We start from the raw sequence: 15347 nt of genomic DNA on the forward strand, positions 1-15347 counted from the left end.
GAGCGGAACTTGACCGAGCTCCTTCCTCGCTGCTAGTGGAAGCGATGCTGCACGGCACAGCCAGCGCTTCCCCGGCTCTCCTTCAAGCTGAAGGTTACCCACCCGCGCAGCCAGTCCCAAGCCTGTGAGCGCCGCGCCTCGGGTCCCGGCTCCGGCTGCTTGGCGGCGGCGCGCAGGGCAACTACCTGGCCGCCCGCGCCGGGGCGCACTGCACCAGCGGCTTCGGCTTGGTGGATGTGTATGCATGAGTTCTGCACCGAATGGGCGCAAAAAGCGCCCCAGCCGGTCCACCCGCTCCTCAATCTTCCAGATCAGCAAGCCCCCGCTGCAGAGCCGGGATTGGGAGCGCAGGGGCAGCGGCTCCGAGAGCGCCCACAAGACCCAACGAGCCCTGGACGATTGCAAGATGGTAGGTGGAAAATGCGCCTCCTTTTTTTTTTTTGGAGAGGTGGGGGAATCGTGTACGTTAATCTTTCACCTGAGTGCCAGGAACTCCGCCACCCTCAGCTCCTCCATGCCGGTCACGTGCACATGCACTATTTTTAAATCTGCATTCCCCCAGATTCGCGGTGACACCCGGGTCGTAATGGCCCCGCCAAGAAGTGCCGCGGAAAGGGTCTTGGGGTCAGCGGCTGTAGGTCGTGCCTCTACCCCCTCAGAGAATGGCAGATACGAAAGACACGGTAAACTGGCTGGCTCACCAGCGAGGGAGGGGTTGAGTAGGTAAGAGTGCTGCTTTGTGGGGACACAGTAGCAAACAAACCCAAATAGAGTGCGCGGGGCTCTGCGGAGGGGACGAAGGTTCCAGCTCCGACGCTGTAGCCGGTCTTCCCGTCAAGCTCGGAGCCCAGCCGGAGCGGTTCAGTGGTCCGGCAGGAGGTGAATGGTTTGCCTAATATAACCCACCTTCGGCCTTTGTCCCCAGGCCAGTTCAAATCCACATCCCAGCTGTGGTAGAGGGGAGACTTCTATGGGAGAGTTCCCAGCATCACTCTCTAGTTACCTGGGAGTGGCATGGTAGCTCTCCAAATATGCTCTGGCTCTTCAGAAACTGAGTCTGAACGGATGGCGGCAAGTAGGTCTGGAAACAGAGCTTCCATGACGAGACGTACCGATGAAAGATAAACACTTGCTTTGGATGAAGAGAACTTACATCTTTGTGCCCCAATCTTTAAACAATCTGTAGGCTCTTTAGCAGGAGATTTGGGGAGGCGGCTCAGGGGTCAGCGAAAGCCTCTGTTTAGGTACTCAAAATCGGAAACTTCCTGATCAGTGTCTTATGAAAGAAACTCGCTCTCTTTTCCAGCTTGTCCAAGAGTTCAACACGCAAGTGGCCCTGTACCGAGAACTGGTCATTTCTATCGGGGACGTCTCTGTCAGCTGCCCGTCACTCAGGGCGGAAATGCACAAGACAAGAACCAAAGGCTGTGAAATGGCCCGCCAGGCACATCAAAAACTTGCTGCCATCTCGGGGTAGGAGACTCTTGGCATTATTTGGTAATTCATATATATGATGTGTGCATGCTGGCAGATATTTATGGTGGCCAAGGCCTGAGAGATGTTCTCTGCAAATGTGAGGTTTTAACCAATCACCCCAAGATCAGGATTTTCTAGAGAGCTATGAACAGACTGTAGACCAAATTATAATCCAAAAGTTGTGTGATTCTTATATATGTATTGAATATTTGGGTTATTAAGTGATTTTTTTAAAAAAATTAACTTTCAATATGCTGGCCACATGTTGGAATTTGGGGCTTAAAATGTTTTTGCAGAATGTTTGGGCACCAAACTGAAGTTAAATCATCATGCCTCAAGATTATTTTGTCATCTGCTGCTAAACATCTACTGCACAAAAGTCCTGTGCAGTAGGGGGAAAATCTTTGCTAAATCCCAGATTTACTAAACTTTTTACACCATGAGATAAATTCTTACGACATCACTTAAAATAAAATCCCTAAAATAAAGTCTTGGATATAAATTACTCTCTTCACTGTAGTGTATGAAAGGGAAGTTTTAACATGAGAAAAGCTTTTTAAGGGGAAATTCACAAATCTAACTAAATTTAAGCTTTTTGTGCCCCCCCCAAATTATTTTTATTTCTTTTTATCACATTTATGGATTCTCATGCCTATTTTAGGTGATAAGACAGTGAGTGAAAACTTCTCTCCTGAGACCGCTCTCACTCCTTCCCGATCTCTCAGTAGTGGGAGAAAAGTTAGTCCTGGATTTTGTTAACAGTTCCTATTTTCAGATAAGTACAGAGAGCAAGGAAACACAGGAATCCTTATGCAGATACATTGATTTAAGTGTTTGATTCAGTCTGGATATAGCTTTTATCTATTTGTCTTCATGAGTATGGTTTTATCACAGTAGAAGTTCTAGTTAGTCAGACTCTCCTGATAATGTTGCAGACTGATCACTTGTAGGAATTATATCTAATTTACTTTTTTGAAAGAATCACTCTTTGTTATCTTTAATGCCATTAATATGTATAGTGACAATTATTAGTATATAAAGATTAGAAAGCCATATGTTGCCTCTCTTAATAACGAGTCTACATTTGACAACAGGCATTTTACATGATGAAAAATGATTCGCTGTGCTAACCTCCTGGAAGTGAGAGATACATAAAATACGTTGCAAACCTATTTAATTTAGTAGAAATATTGAAATGTATTATCCTTTTCTGTTTTAACTGTTATACTATACTTAACAGGAAGTAAATCTGGGAGTGAATCTAGGAGGTGGAAAGGAATTAAGTGTTTAAGGAATTTGGGGAAGAAATGCAGCTGTGATAAATCTCAGAGAAGAAGAGAGAAAAACAATCAGAAACACAAAAGGGAATCATGGCGGACTGAAAACTGTGGAGAAACAATGATTCGGAAGGAAAAAGAGGGCTCAGGGCTAAGGAACTGCATCTATGTAAACTCTGTGTCTAAGAGTGTATGGTGTGGTTATATCCAGAGTTCCTTTAACTTGGAACTCAATTTGATATGTTCTAATCAGAGAAGATGGACTGGAGAAATGAACAAGGAGTTCAATTTAGTCTATTCTGCTACACACATGAAACTTAAGGTTCTTCTAAAGGTTTAGGAAAGAAAGAGTCTGAAACTATTGGCTAAAAGTTGAGTTTTGAGGATTTGAGGTGAATTTTATGAATTCAGGGGGTTATAGCCCTTTACTACTTACTTACATGTTATCTGAGGGTTGATGTTATTGGGGGCAGTTTTATAAGAATTAGTGGGAAAATAGGTTGTTCTTAGAGCCTTGCAAAAGTAAGGCCAACTCTGTAGAATGTTCTAGAGTAGAATTTGAAACATTTTCCTCCTTAAAATAACAATGAAATACAGCTTAACCTTCTTTCTAAAAAATGACAGCAATATTGAAGGAAATCCCTTTAGCTCCTCACCATCTGGGCTCCATTAATGAAGGATGTGATTGTCCTTGGCGGAATTCCATTCCTGATATTGCTAGTTATGTGGGCTCTCATTTCAAGCTTCATGTGAAGGCTGGTAGGGAGGCTGTAGGAGTCACTTTACAATTTGATGCAGGGGTAAGAAAACAATGATTCCTGGGGAATGTAGACAGAAAGACTAGATTTCTTGACTGCCCATTGTTTGCTGGCAAAATCCATTTAGTTGATAGAATAATCCTCTGAGGGAGGGATTAGTATCCTTATTCTACAAATGGGTCTTACAGAGGTTAAGGAAATTGCCCAAAGACACACAACTAAGAAGTGGTACAACTTTGATTTGGCCCCAGGTTTACATGCTTCTGAAATCTGTGAACTTTCCTCCATATAATGCTGCCATTCAAAAAGGTGTCACGTAAAAAAACAAAGTACTGAGACGTGCTAATGTATAGATGAACCTCCAAAAGAGTACACAAAATGAAAGAAGCCAGTCACAAAATACCAAGTATTATATGATTCCATTTATATGAAATGCTCAGAGAAAGCAAATCTATAAGAAACAGAAAGATTAGTGGTTGAGTAGGGCTTGGGGTGGGAACAGGGTGTGAGTGCAAATGAGCTTGAGGTATCTTTTTGGGGTGATGGAAATGATTCAAATTTGAATTGTGGTATGTTTTCTGAAAATCAATGAATCATTCAATCAATAATTGAAATCAATCAAATTCACTTAAAATGAGTGAATTTTATGGAGGATACCTCAATAAATGTTTTTAAAAAGGTATGATCACCATCAAAAAGGTATGATGAACACTTGACTTTCATTGGCTTTATTCTTTTCTACATACGTAGCTTTTAGTGAAAGGGATACGAGCTACAGGGATGGGATAAAGTAAATCTTGGCTCTCCATGCATTCATCAAGATGCCTGCCTGAGAGTGATCATCTAAGCACCAATGCGTTGTTCTTTGTAGGAATACAGGTGGGGGGAAAGGCAGGACTTGAAGGAGTAAATGAATTCTCTCATTTCTTACCAACACAGACCACTCCTTTCTTCTCTACCACCTGGCTCTGGGGCCAGAGGAAGAAGGCAGGGTTGAAAGTGGACAGGGTAAAAAGAAAATGAGGCAAGATAAACAGAGAGGAAGAGAAAAAACAGAGTTAGGATTAAACCACACAGGTAGCCCATGGCATTGTGAGACCTCTCTATTGAGACCCACAACTTCATCATCCCTAAGGTCTTTAACATTTTAATGTCTCTGAATTTACAGTTCATTTTACAATGGATGATGCATCACACTGAGTGGCAGCATCTTTCCTTTCCTAATGGTACATAAAACAGTGGTGTTTCTTACAATGGATGATGTCTAAATTTAATAAAATACAGTTTGGGTTACAAGTAAAAAAAAAAAGAATTAAGCCAGGAATGCTACATCCCTTTCATCCCTGACCAGTTGAAACTCTGAAGGAATGGTGACCACAAAAGAAGAAAACTCGGACTGTGTTTCTCACTAGCTGACCCTGGGTAAGAAGACCATCTTCACAGATGCAATCGAAACAGTTTCTCAAATTGTGTTTAGATCAGCAGAAGTTCAGGTACAGCCTTTTCTTTCAAAGGCATTGGATGTTTTCTGGGCAGAGCCAGCCAGCTGAATCCAAAGTCTCCTCTGAATGGCTTGATTTACCACAGTTATTGTACCTTCACCATGCCTCTCCTAGGCATTAAAGCTAAGAGGGGCACTGCTCGATGTTTCTGTGTATGTGTGTGTACACACACATGCACTTATGTGTGTGCACATGCACACACATCAGGGGTAGGAAGTTGTCTGGACCCTGTCTCCTTGGACTTCCAAAAATGACTTCTGAGACCCCTTTGAAGAATCCCTAAGGCTCCATGATACAGAGAGTACTGATTTAGCAAAATATCCTTGTTTTATGTTTGAGGAATCTGAGATTTGGAGGATTTAAAGTGACAACTTGGTCGAGTGTACATGAGGATTTTACAGTCAGGCAAACCGGGGCTGAATACCATCTTTGCTGACCTTGATGGAATTACTTACTCTCTAAATCTCAATTCCCTTATCTGTAAACTAGTTGCCATGCTCACTCCTGGGGTAGTTGAGAAGATTTAGGGAGACAGGATTTAGGAAGCCAGTACCCTGACAGGGGTACTCTGCCAGTCCCAGGCTGCTCTAAGACTGGAACCCAGGTTTCATGCTCTCTGGTCTAGTGCCTGTTCTATCAACCACACCATCTCCTGAGAGTGAAGAGAGAAGAGTACAGCAATATAAGCTAGGAGGGCCCAGAAGAACCAATATCCTCCAGCAAACCCCAGGAGTTTATGCTATGGCTGGTGGGCTGGTTATTAGGAGTCCTTTTCCTTTGCTGATGTGGTACCTTTGTTGCACTGGATATTCACACCATGACCTTCTGTTAGTCGCTGCTGATTAGAGTGAAAGTGAGGTTTGAGTATGCTAATGTTAGAGGCAATATAGCTGTCGTGGCAAAGAGCATTGACTCTAAATCAGATTAGACCTGGATAAAATCCTGATTTTACCACTTACTAGGGATACATGTGTACTGATATCGCAAATTGCTTCATAGGGTGGTAAACGGCAGTGTGGCACAGTGGTTAAGTATATAGACTTTGGTGCTAGACTGCCAGTGTTCAAATCTCAGCCTTACCACTCATAAATAGTGTGACCTTGGGCAAAGATGCTGCCTCTCTCTGCCTCAATTTCTTAATCAGCAAAATAGGGCTAATACATAATGGGACCAAATCATACAGTATTCTGAGGATTGAGTAAAGTAACATACAGGAAGCGCTTAGAAGACTGCCTAGCATACAGCAAATGCTATTATTAAGTTCGGATTAGTTTTACTGTAATTACTAATAAGACACTTAAAATTCAGGTGGTCAAGATACATTTATATAAAAAAAAATCTGCCCCTCAAATATTTTTCAAATAAATATTTTAGCTGAAATACATTTTTGTTTACTTTGGTTTCTTACATTATGTTCTGAGGAATTTTCTCGGTTGAAACTTCCCAGATGGCTACCAAAAGGCCTCTTCTTTAATATCTTAAAAGCAATATGGAGATGTGAAGGTTCAAAAGTAGTTAAGTTTAGAAATACTTTCTTGGTATAAATCAACCTAGATTCTTCATAAATCATAATATTTACAAAATCTTTTGGCCTGGCTCTGGTATAAGCTATGTGGACAAGCTTATGCCATTGGACAAGACTGTTAAATTCTCTGTACACCTCAATAATTGAATTGAATGATTTCTGAGTTGTCCGGCTTCATCATTCTAGTGTTCTATGTTAATTCGTGTAGAATCACATAGATTTTGTTTACAGAACTGAGCTATGAAAAAATCAGCACATGCAGGAAGTTTGATGATTGAAGTCCAGAAATAATTTGTCAGGATGTGAACATACTATGATCACAAGGAGAATCTTAATCTCCTAATGGCTTCCGGGAACAATATAATGATTATCCTAGGGATCCATACCCACAGATTTTAGGTTTTTCCTTTCAGCAATTATTTTCCTGGCCAGCCATGCCTGTGTTTTTCTCCTTTCTCCTTGCATCTCTCCTTGTGTTTTTTCTTCTATTTTTTTGGTCTATTTTAGTTTTGTTTGATTCTTATTTGACTTTTCTGCTCTGTATTTTTCCAGTCCCCCTTTTTGTCCATTCCCTGTCGTGTTTGCTAGGATGTTGAAATGGGAGAGAGAGAATACAGAACTGCAGCTTAGTCAGTGATGCTTCCTCTCAGCACTTTGGCTGAGACTGCAGCAATTACGTGGGGTGGTAGAGAGCGGAAGGAGTATTTGTTGACCGTCGAGGCAGCTCACTCAGCTTTCTTTAATCCACATGATGGAGGAGGCCTGAGGTATAGTAATAAGCCTGGTTGGCAAGCATGCCAAGCCACCTACACTGTCCTTTATGTTTCCTTCCTATTACAGGTGTTTGGGTTTTTAAATTTTAACTCTCACTGGTCAAATAGTGAAAGGTGAGTTATATCTGCACCAAAAGAATATGCTATCCATCTGAGATAATGATGGGAGAACAATTCTGTGTTAGTTTTCTAGGGCTATAGTAACAGAGTACCACAAACTGAGTAGCTTAAACAGCAGAAAGTTCTCGTCTCACAGTTCACGAGGCTAGAAGTCCAAGATCAAGGTAAGTCAGGGTTGGTTCCTTCTGAGGGCTGGGAGGAAGAATCTGTTCCTGTCTCTAGCTCCTAGTGGTTTGCTAGCAATCTTGGTGTTTCTTGGCTTGTTGAAGTATCTCTGCCTCCATCTTCACATGTTCTTCTGTGTGAGTGTGTGTCTAAATTTTCCCTTTTTATAAGGACACCAGTCTTACTGAGTTAGGGGCCCACTCTACTGTACCAGTATGACCTCACGCTAACTTAACTAATTACATCTGCACCAACCTATTTCCAAATAAGGTCACATTCTGAGATGCTGGGTGTCAGAACTTCAACATATGAATTTGGGGGGTGGGGAGAAGAAAGTTCCACCCATAGCAAATTCCCTTCACCCATCTGCAGTAGAATACACACTTCGGGTTGTTTGTTTCGCCCAGTGGGGATGGAGTTTTGCCCAACACTATCTACATACTTTCTCAACACTTTTGCCCAAAGACTTCCCAGCACCCAGTGTTTTATCATTTGCAAGACTGTAGCTCATATTAGGGGTGGGGTTTGTGACCATGGAATAGAATGCTTTCTGTATGAAATGGATGTGTTCACAAAGAATCCCCAATATGGTTAGCACTTTGCTATAACCAGTTTAATTACTGGTGTCTGAAGGTGGAGCAAAATCCAACTGCCAAAGAGAATGTTAGGAGGAGGAGTAGGTGCACCTTACAATCCACACGTAGGACGTTCACTTTCTCTGGTCTGCGTGGCCAGAAGTGATTAGGTGGTGGTCCCTCAGTGGTGCTGATTCTGTTGCTTCAGGGCCGTAGCATACTCAGGAGCAAGTGACAAAGGACTGCCTCCCACCAAATTAAAGAAGCGTGCTATTCTTATCAACCAAACTAAACGTGATAGGGAATCTAGATACATGGTCTCCCACTGCCAGTTGAAGTTTAGCCTTTTTATGTTTTGAACAGATCTAATGACTTTCACCTTGTTAGAGCTTTCTAATAGATGTTCCAATTAGAGGGAAAATTAAACCGAAAACAAACTCTAGGAAACTCATCATCACTTTATTATTTATACCATGAAGTACAAGAGAGCAAAGCTGTGTTTCATTCATGTTTGCACCAAGTGCCAAGCTCGTGAGGAAATGTGCATCTTGTTTGTTCATTAAGTTTACTTGGTATTTTTAAATCTATTCTTAAAAGACACTGTGTTATATACTTCAATTTAAAGATCAACTATACTTCCCTAGTGGTGCAGTGGTTAAGAAGCTGCCTGCCAATGCAGGGGACATGAGTTCAAGCCCTGGTCCAGGAAGATCCCACATGCCACGGAGCAACTAAGCCCGTGCACCACAGCTACTGAGCCTGCACGCCTAGAGCCTGTGCTCTGCAACAAGAAAAGCCACCACAATGAGAAGCCTGTGCACCGGAACATAGAGTAGCCCCCATTCGCCGCAACTAGAGAAAGCCCGCGCACGCCAACGAAGACACAACACAGCCAACAAATAAATAAATAAATTTTGTTTAAAAACAATAAAATAGAAAATGTTGAAAAAATCAACTGTAGTTCAATAAGAGGAAAAAAAGAAACTGTGTCTTGACACAGACACACACTTTAGTAAAAAAGGAGCAAATACATTAGCTTACATTTTATATTTCTATTACATTTGACTGTTATTTCTTTCTGGTTTGTAACTATAAAACCAATGTTGGTTTTTAAATGAGAGGACTTGAAGAGCACACTTAAGATTGTTTTCTGAGGCATAGGCGTTCCTTATTATAAGAAATTAGTGGGCAGTGTGTATTTTAGAATTACTCAGAAGGTAATCATGTTTGAGGTTATTTGATAAAATACCACCCTAACCTCTGCTTGGTGGCTTTATATTGAATAGTTAAATAACCATTTTCTCTTGAGGTCATTTTTTAAAAGCCATTCTTTAAACTTTTAGCCCTTGAAAGTTTAGATGTGTCTCATCCGAAAAGATATCTACATAAAGCAAGCTCCACAGCAGTAACTAAACCACCAGTCAGTTCATTTATTTCCTCTGCTCTAGAAGACATGACTTTTTTAAAAAAAGGAAAAATCTCATGAAAAACATTTAATTGCTTGTCTATATACATATTTACACATATGTATATTGCTTGTTCATATATACATATTTAGATATATTTATAAACAAATACTAAAATTTGTGAACTAGACTCTTGCTAGGATAATGTGTCTAAGCTTTTAAACAGAAGTGTTGATTTAGCAAATAATGTTTCCAATCTAATGGAAAACTCTAGATACAATCAGGTTAACAAAAATTACATTTGCAGGTGTAGATAAACAGTAAACTAATAATCTACAGCAATTTAACTGAGTTCGAGCAAAAGGGGGAAGTGCATGCTAACCCAGAAGTCATCAAACCCCTAGTGTATTATTCAGTCACTAAAAGTAAGTATCTTAAAGTCCCCCTCAGTCTTATTCTGTCAGTAAGTCCTGTAGTATTTTACCTTTTTCAATGTCTATTGTATCTTCCCCTTTTTCCCCCATTTCTGTGGCCACCCGCTTAGTTCAGAATCATGTCCCCTCAGGCCAGGTATTGTAGTATCTCCCAGTTGTTCTCCTTACCATCAGTCTCTCACCTCTTCTTTTCAACTTATTCAGTAGGTCCAGACTAATCCTCCTAACACTCTCCTCTGATCTTGTCACTTCTTTGCTTTAAAACTTCCAAAGATGCCCCATTGCCTAAAGCAGTGTTTCTTCACATGTGTTCCCTGCGTTGCCTGTCTCAGAATCACCTGGGGTGCCCTCGGACTGAAAGAACCAAAATTCTGGGGAATGAGCCCTGAAAATCCAATTTTTTTAACAAGCACCACCCCATCCCCCAGGAGATTCTTGAACTTGCTAAGTATGAGGCCTGTCAGCCTGAAGCAGTGATTCTCAACCTGGGCTGCACGCTGCAATCACCCAGGAAACTTTAAAACGTTGTCAATGTTTGAATTCTATCCCTAGAGTTTCTGATTTAAATGATCTGGGAGGCAGCCTGGGCACTGGGATATTTTTTAAAGCTCCCCAAGTGAGCATTTGTATAAAAATGGATTACATTTAGCTACACTGAACAAAAAATTCAAAGACACCAGTGTTTTATTCTCTCACAGAAAAGAAGCCCTAGAATGGCCAATTCGGAACCAGTGTGCTGGCTCCAGGAAATCAGCATTTCTGTCACCCACTCTTTGTTTATGTCTTCCATCCTCAATCTGACTTTATGATGTGAGATTACTATAGGAGCTACAGCCATGAGTCCCAGCTCCAGACTGGAAGAAAGGATGAAGGGGGAAAGCCACGCTTCCCAGCTGGGTGTGCTCTTTTTAAGCAGACCCAAACAAAACTTCTTCCAGAACTGCATCATATGGTCACATCTAACTACAAGGGAGACTAGGAAATGTATTCTTTTATCACTGCCACCTTAAATAAAAGGAGGACTTTATTACTAAGGAAAAGAGAGAGAGCAGATATTGGGAAACAACTAACGAACTCTGTCCCCAGCCTGTATTCCCGGACTTAACTTTTACTATTTAACTTGTAAACGCTTTACTTACTCAAACTAGTCTGCTTTTTATTCCTTAAGGGTGTGTAACAGGATGGCCCTAGTCTATGAGTCTACATCTATGGTTTTTATATGAAAAAGCAGATTCTAGCTATTAAAAGAAATAATTTACTCTCCTAAATGTCAAGGTCTTACTTGCAGTCTCATTGCCTGCCATGCTCCTCACACTGAAATTCAGAGCAGATGGAAGGGTCCCAAAGGGATTAAGAAAATTTTGCTGTTTTTAAATGGACCCATGGAAAAGATTAGAGGTTCAGGAACCACTTGGGAGGACAGGAAGTCAGGCAAGGTGCCTTTGAAAGGGCTTGAGTATAATTTTCACAAAGCAGGATGTGAAATAGGATAGGGGCCTGTAAGGAGGATAAGTAGTGGCACTCAAGAAATCAATTTCTAAAAATCTACCAGAGATTGAGTGGGACTCTTCTTTTAAAAAATAAATTTAAGCTTTCTTTTAAATCAAAGAAAAAAATCCCATCAAGGAGTTAAAATCTGTTATAACAGGAATAAAAGGGAGGGAGGCAGGGTTTTCTGGATATGGGGATAAGATGATCTGTGATCAAGATTATGAGTTTATTAAAAGAAATGGAACTTGAAATTCATTATCTCATGTAAACAATGTTATATCCAGTAGTCAGGACATAAATGGTATTTAATCCATAATTTCCTAAATTATAAACCTATTCAACACATATGACAGTATATTCGATGGGGAAATATATTCATTTCCAACTCTGGAAGTCATCTTCCTTTCTGGGAACCTATTCATAGAGCACCCACCATATGCCACATGCTTTTCTAGGTGCTGGAGACATAGCAGTTCTGAAATAGAGAAGGGCCCTGCATTCATGGTGAGGATAATCAAGAAGTGCTATGGTCTGAAGATCTGTGTCCCCACAAAATGTGTATGTTGAAATCCTAATGCCCAGTGTGATGATACTGGTAGGTGGGCCTTTGGGAGGTACTGAAGCCATGAGGGAAGGAGCCCTCATGAATGGGATTAGTGCGCTAATAAAAAAAGGCTCCAGAAATATCCCTCACCCCTTCCACTATGTGTGGACACAGAAAGAGGACACTGGCTATGAACCAGGGAGAAGGCTCTCACCAAACATGACCAAGCTTGTGCCTTGATCTCAGACTTCCTAGCCTCCAAAACTGGGAGAAATAAATTTCTGTTGTTTTTAAGCCACCCAGTCTGTGGTATTTTGTTATAGCAGCCTGAATGGACAAAGACAAAAAGAAACATGCAAAGGATAGAGCATTTCAGAGAGTGATAAAAGCAATGAAGAAAATAAAATTGGATAGTATTATTAAAGAATGATGGATGCAATGTGGTGACATCTGAGAAGGTGGCGTTCTAACTTGATATCTGACTTTGAGAAGGGACAGTCATGTGATCATCTAAGAGAAAAACATTTCAGGCAGAAGGAATAGCAAGTGTAAAGGTCCTAAAACGAAATGACCTTGGCAGGTCTGAAGAAAAGAAAGGAGACTAGATTTTCAGTTTGGAATTGTCTTCAGCTGCAAGTAACATAGACCAGATTTTAGTGACATCCATACCTAAAGATTTATTTTCTCACATAATTATAAACCCAGGGATAGGGGATAGCACACATTGCTTCATGGTTGAAAGATATCAGGCCTGAGATTTCTATAATCAGGCCTTTTCCTCTAGGTCCCAAGATTGCTGCTTCACCTCCAGAAATTCTGTCCATGCTCCCAGCAAGTAGGAAGGACAGATAGCAAAAGGCAAAAACATAAGACAATTGTGTCCCTTTTAAAAGAGCTTTCTCAGAAGCCTCACACGGCAACTTCCATGAACATCTTGTTGACCAGGACCGTGTCTTGTGGCTTTCTTGGCTACAAGTTTCATGATCTGATTTACATATATCTCTCTCCATACTAGCTGTCTAGTGAGGACAAAAATTTCCCAATCTGTAAGCCAAAGTGATGCTTCCTGAGGCCTAGGATAGGGGAACTTTAGCAAGACTGGGGAGACAGGAAGGGTAAGGAGCTTGGATGTGAGAAGTGAGCAAAGGGGTGCTAGAGGGGGAGAAAGTAGTGAGAGGAGATGCCCTAGCATCCACCTCTCCTTCCTGCCCATTTCCTTCTTGGTTTATGGGTCCATCCATTTCTTCATTAAACATTGAACACCTACTACGGGCCAGCCACTGTGCTAGGCTCTGGAAGTATAAAGATAAATACAACACAGCTCCTGCCCTTTGAGGAGCTCATCACCTAGCATCTGTGTAAGACAGACATGTAAACAAATCATTGCAAAACAGTGCGATCACTGCTACAATAGAAATATGTGGATGATATAGGAGAGGCATAAAGGAGGCGGCAATCAGCTCTGCCTGGGTGGGTGTAGCCAGGAAAGACAACTTCATAAAGGACAGGACGCCACTTGGACTGAGCTTTGAGAGCAACGAGCAGTGTACTTTCACTTTTATTTGTGTAGCCTTGGGCTTCCTGCCATGAGCAAACTTTAAGGGATGCTATTTGTCTGTCTTGAGCCAAGGGGAAGCAGAAATAGGAGTTTAAATGTGCTGAGAACCAACTGTGTGCTATACCCTTTGCATACATTCCTTCATGATTAAATGAGTTCATCTGAAATAATATTTACTTAGAACCCAGTGAGATAATGTTTTAAAGTGAGATATGTTGGCTAAGAATTGCATTTACCTACAAGTAACAGAAACTAGCCCCTAGTGGCCTAATCAGAGGCCACTCTGTAGGTAGGTGGGAGCTGGGATTATTTCACAAGTTGGAGAATGTCAGGACAGTGGTCCTAGGGATTCTTGTAGTCCTAGTGACTTGTCCCTTGTGGTTCCAAGATAGTGGCCCCATCCAGAGCCAATAAAACACCAGGGCTGACTCTTGATTCTAGATGAAGCATGCCTCACCTGGAAGCTTTCCAAAGCACCCATACTGCTAAATATTTTTTAAATTTCCATTTTTTAGTACATTTAGTTCAGAAAGTTGAGGCCTTTGGTCAAGATATTGGGTGGGGCTGGGGTTTGAACACTGGTCTCTCTGTTGCCAGAGTCTTTATTCTTGACACTACACTGGGCTGTTTTGTTTCCCCAGACGGCCCCTTCCTTTCTTGGAGAGGCCCCAGGACTGGCCGACCTGCTTTCCTTCCCTTCCACTGTCACAAAGTTTTATTTCCACTCCGAGTCTCTCTCCTTCCCTGGGCTCACTTCAGCACGAGGGCCTCTTCAGCCGGCACACAGCTGATTTGAGGGTTTTTAAGGTTTCCTCAGCTAGTAAGGAGAGGAAAACAGGCAGGCAGGAAAAAAATAACACAATTATGGCCTTGCTGAAGCTGCGAGTGGAATGTGAATGATCTCGGCTCTGCATTCTCGGGGCCTCAGCACTTCTCTCCGGGCCCTCAATTTTTCAGACTTCCTCTCTCAGTACTGTGTCTATCTCAAATTGCTCCATCCTTGAGCACCTACTTTCTTGTTTGTTTGCCTACATAAGTCCTAGAAATGTTGGACCCAGGTCAAGGTAGGCTGAATTCTGGGTTTCAAGAACCGACCTGCTTCTTCCCAGCAGAAGACATTTGAGGAGGAGGGGGACACTCCATTACCACAGTGACACTGACCGCCCAGCTCCACTCCAAGACATCAGTGAGCACAGGGGTGAAAAGAGAAATGGAGGGGAGGGTGAGGAGTGGTATCCAGGGCTAGAGGGGCTCAGAGGAGAGAGAGCTTCCCACTGGCTGATGGGAACACTCAAGAAAGTAACATTGAGGCTGGGTGAAAAGTTGGGAAGGACTCATCGGTGACAAGAATGGAAAGAGATTTCCAGACCAGTCTCAAAACATCACTTCTTTAAATACCCAAATCTTGTCAATAAACCCACAAGAGGTCCTGCTTTCCCGCAAATGGAGTTTAAAATCATAATACATAGTAATTATCTAAATTGCCCTCTTTGTGGGATTTCTAGTTTTCAGCCAGAATGATGGCTTGTTAGAGCTTCAGGCTCTGAGTTTTAGGCCCTTTTGTTCCCTTAGTGGGTCTAATTTTGAAGCATTCAAATTTGGCTTGGAATTCTTATTTCCATTCTTGCCATCCACTCCCTGAGCTGAGGAATTTTGCGAAGCTGATGGTTTTTTCTCTCTCAGCTTTCATTATCAGTATACAGATAATTTTCGATTTTTTATCTTCATATTCCTATTAGTCCA

At 41.7% G+C, this 15347-nt stretch overlaps 1 protein-coding gene across 1 annotated transcript in view; it reads left to right on the forward strand.

The window, feature by feature from the left end:
- Window positions 1-244: 244 nt before the first annotated feature.
- The window catches only part of RGS7BP (regulator of G protein signaling 7 binding protein), a 115538-nt gene continuing 100435 nt past the window's right edge, over window positions 245-15347 (forward strand). The window contains exons 1-2 of the mRNA XM_068533166.1: window positions 245-409; window positions 1307-1473. Coding sequence (XP_068389267.1) covers window positions 245-409; window positions 1307-1473 — 332 coding nt within the window. The remainder of the gene's footprint in view (window positions 410-1306; window positions 1474-15347) is intronic.

This window comes from Eschrichtius robustus, chromosome 2, assembly GCF_028021215.1.
Source record: "Eschrichtius robustus isolate mEscRob2 chromosome 2, mEscRob2.pri, whole genome shotgun sequence".
In the NCBI taxonomy this organism is placed as follows: domain Eukaryota; kingdom Metazoa; phylum Chordata; class Mammalia; order Artiodactyla; family Eschrichtiidae; genus Eschrichtius; species Eschrichtius robustus.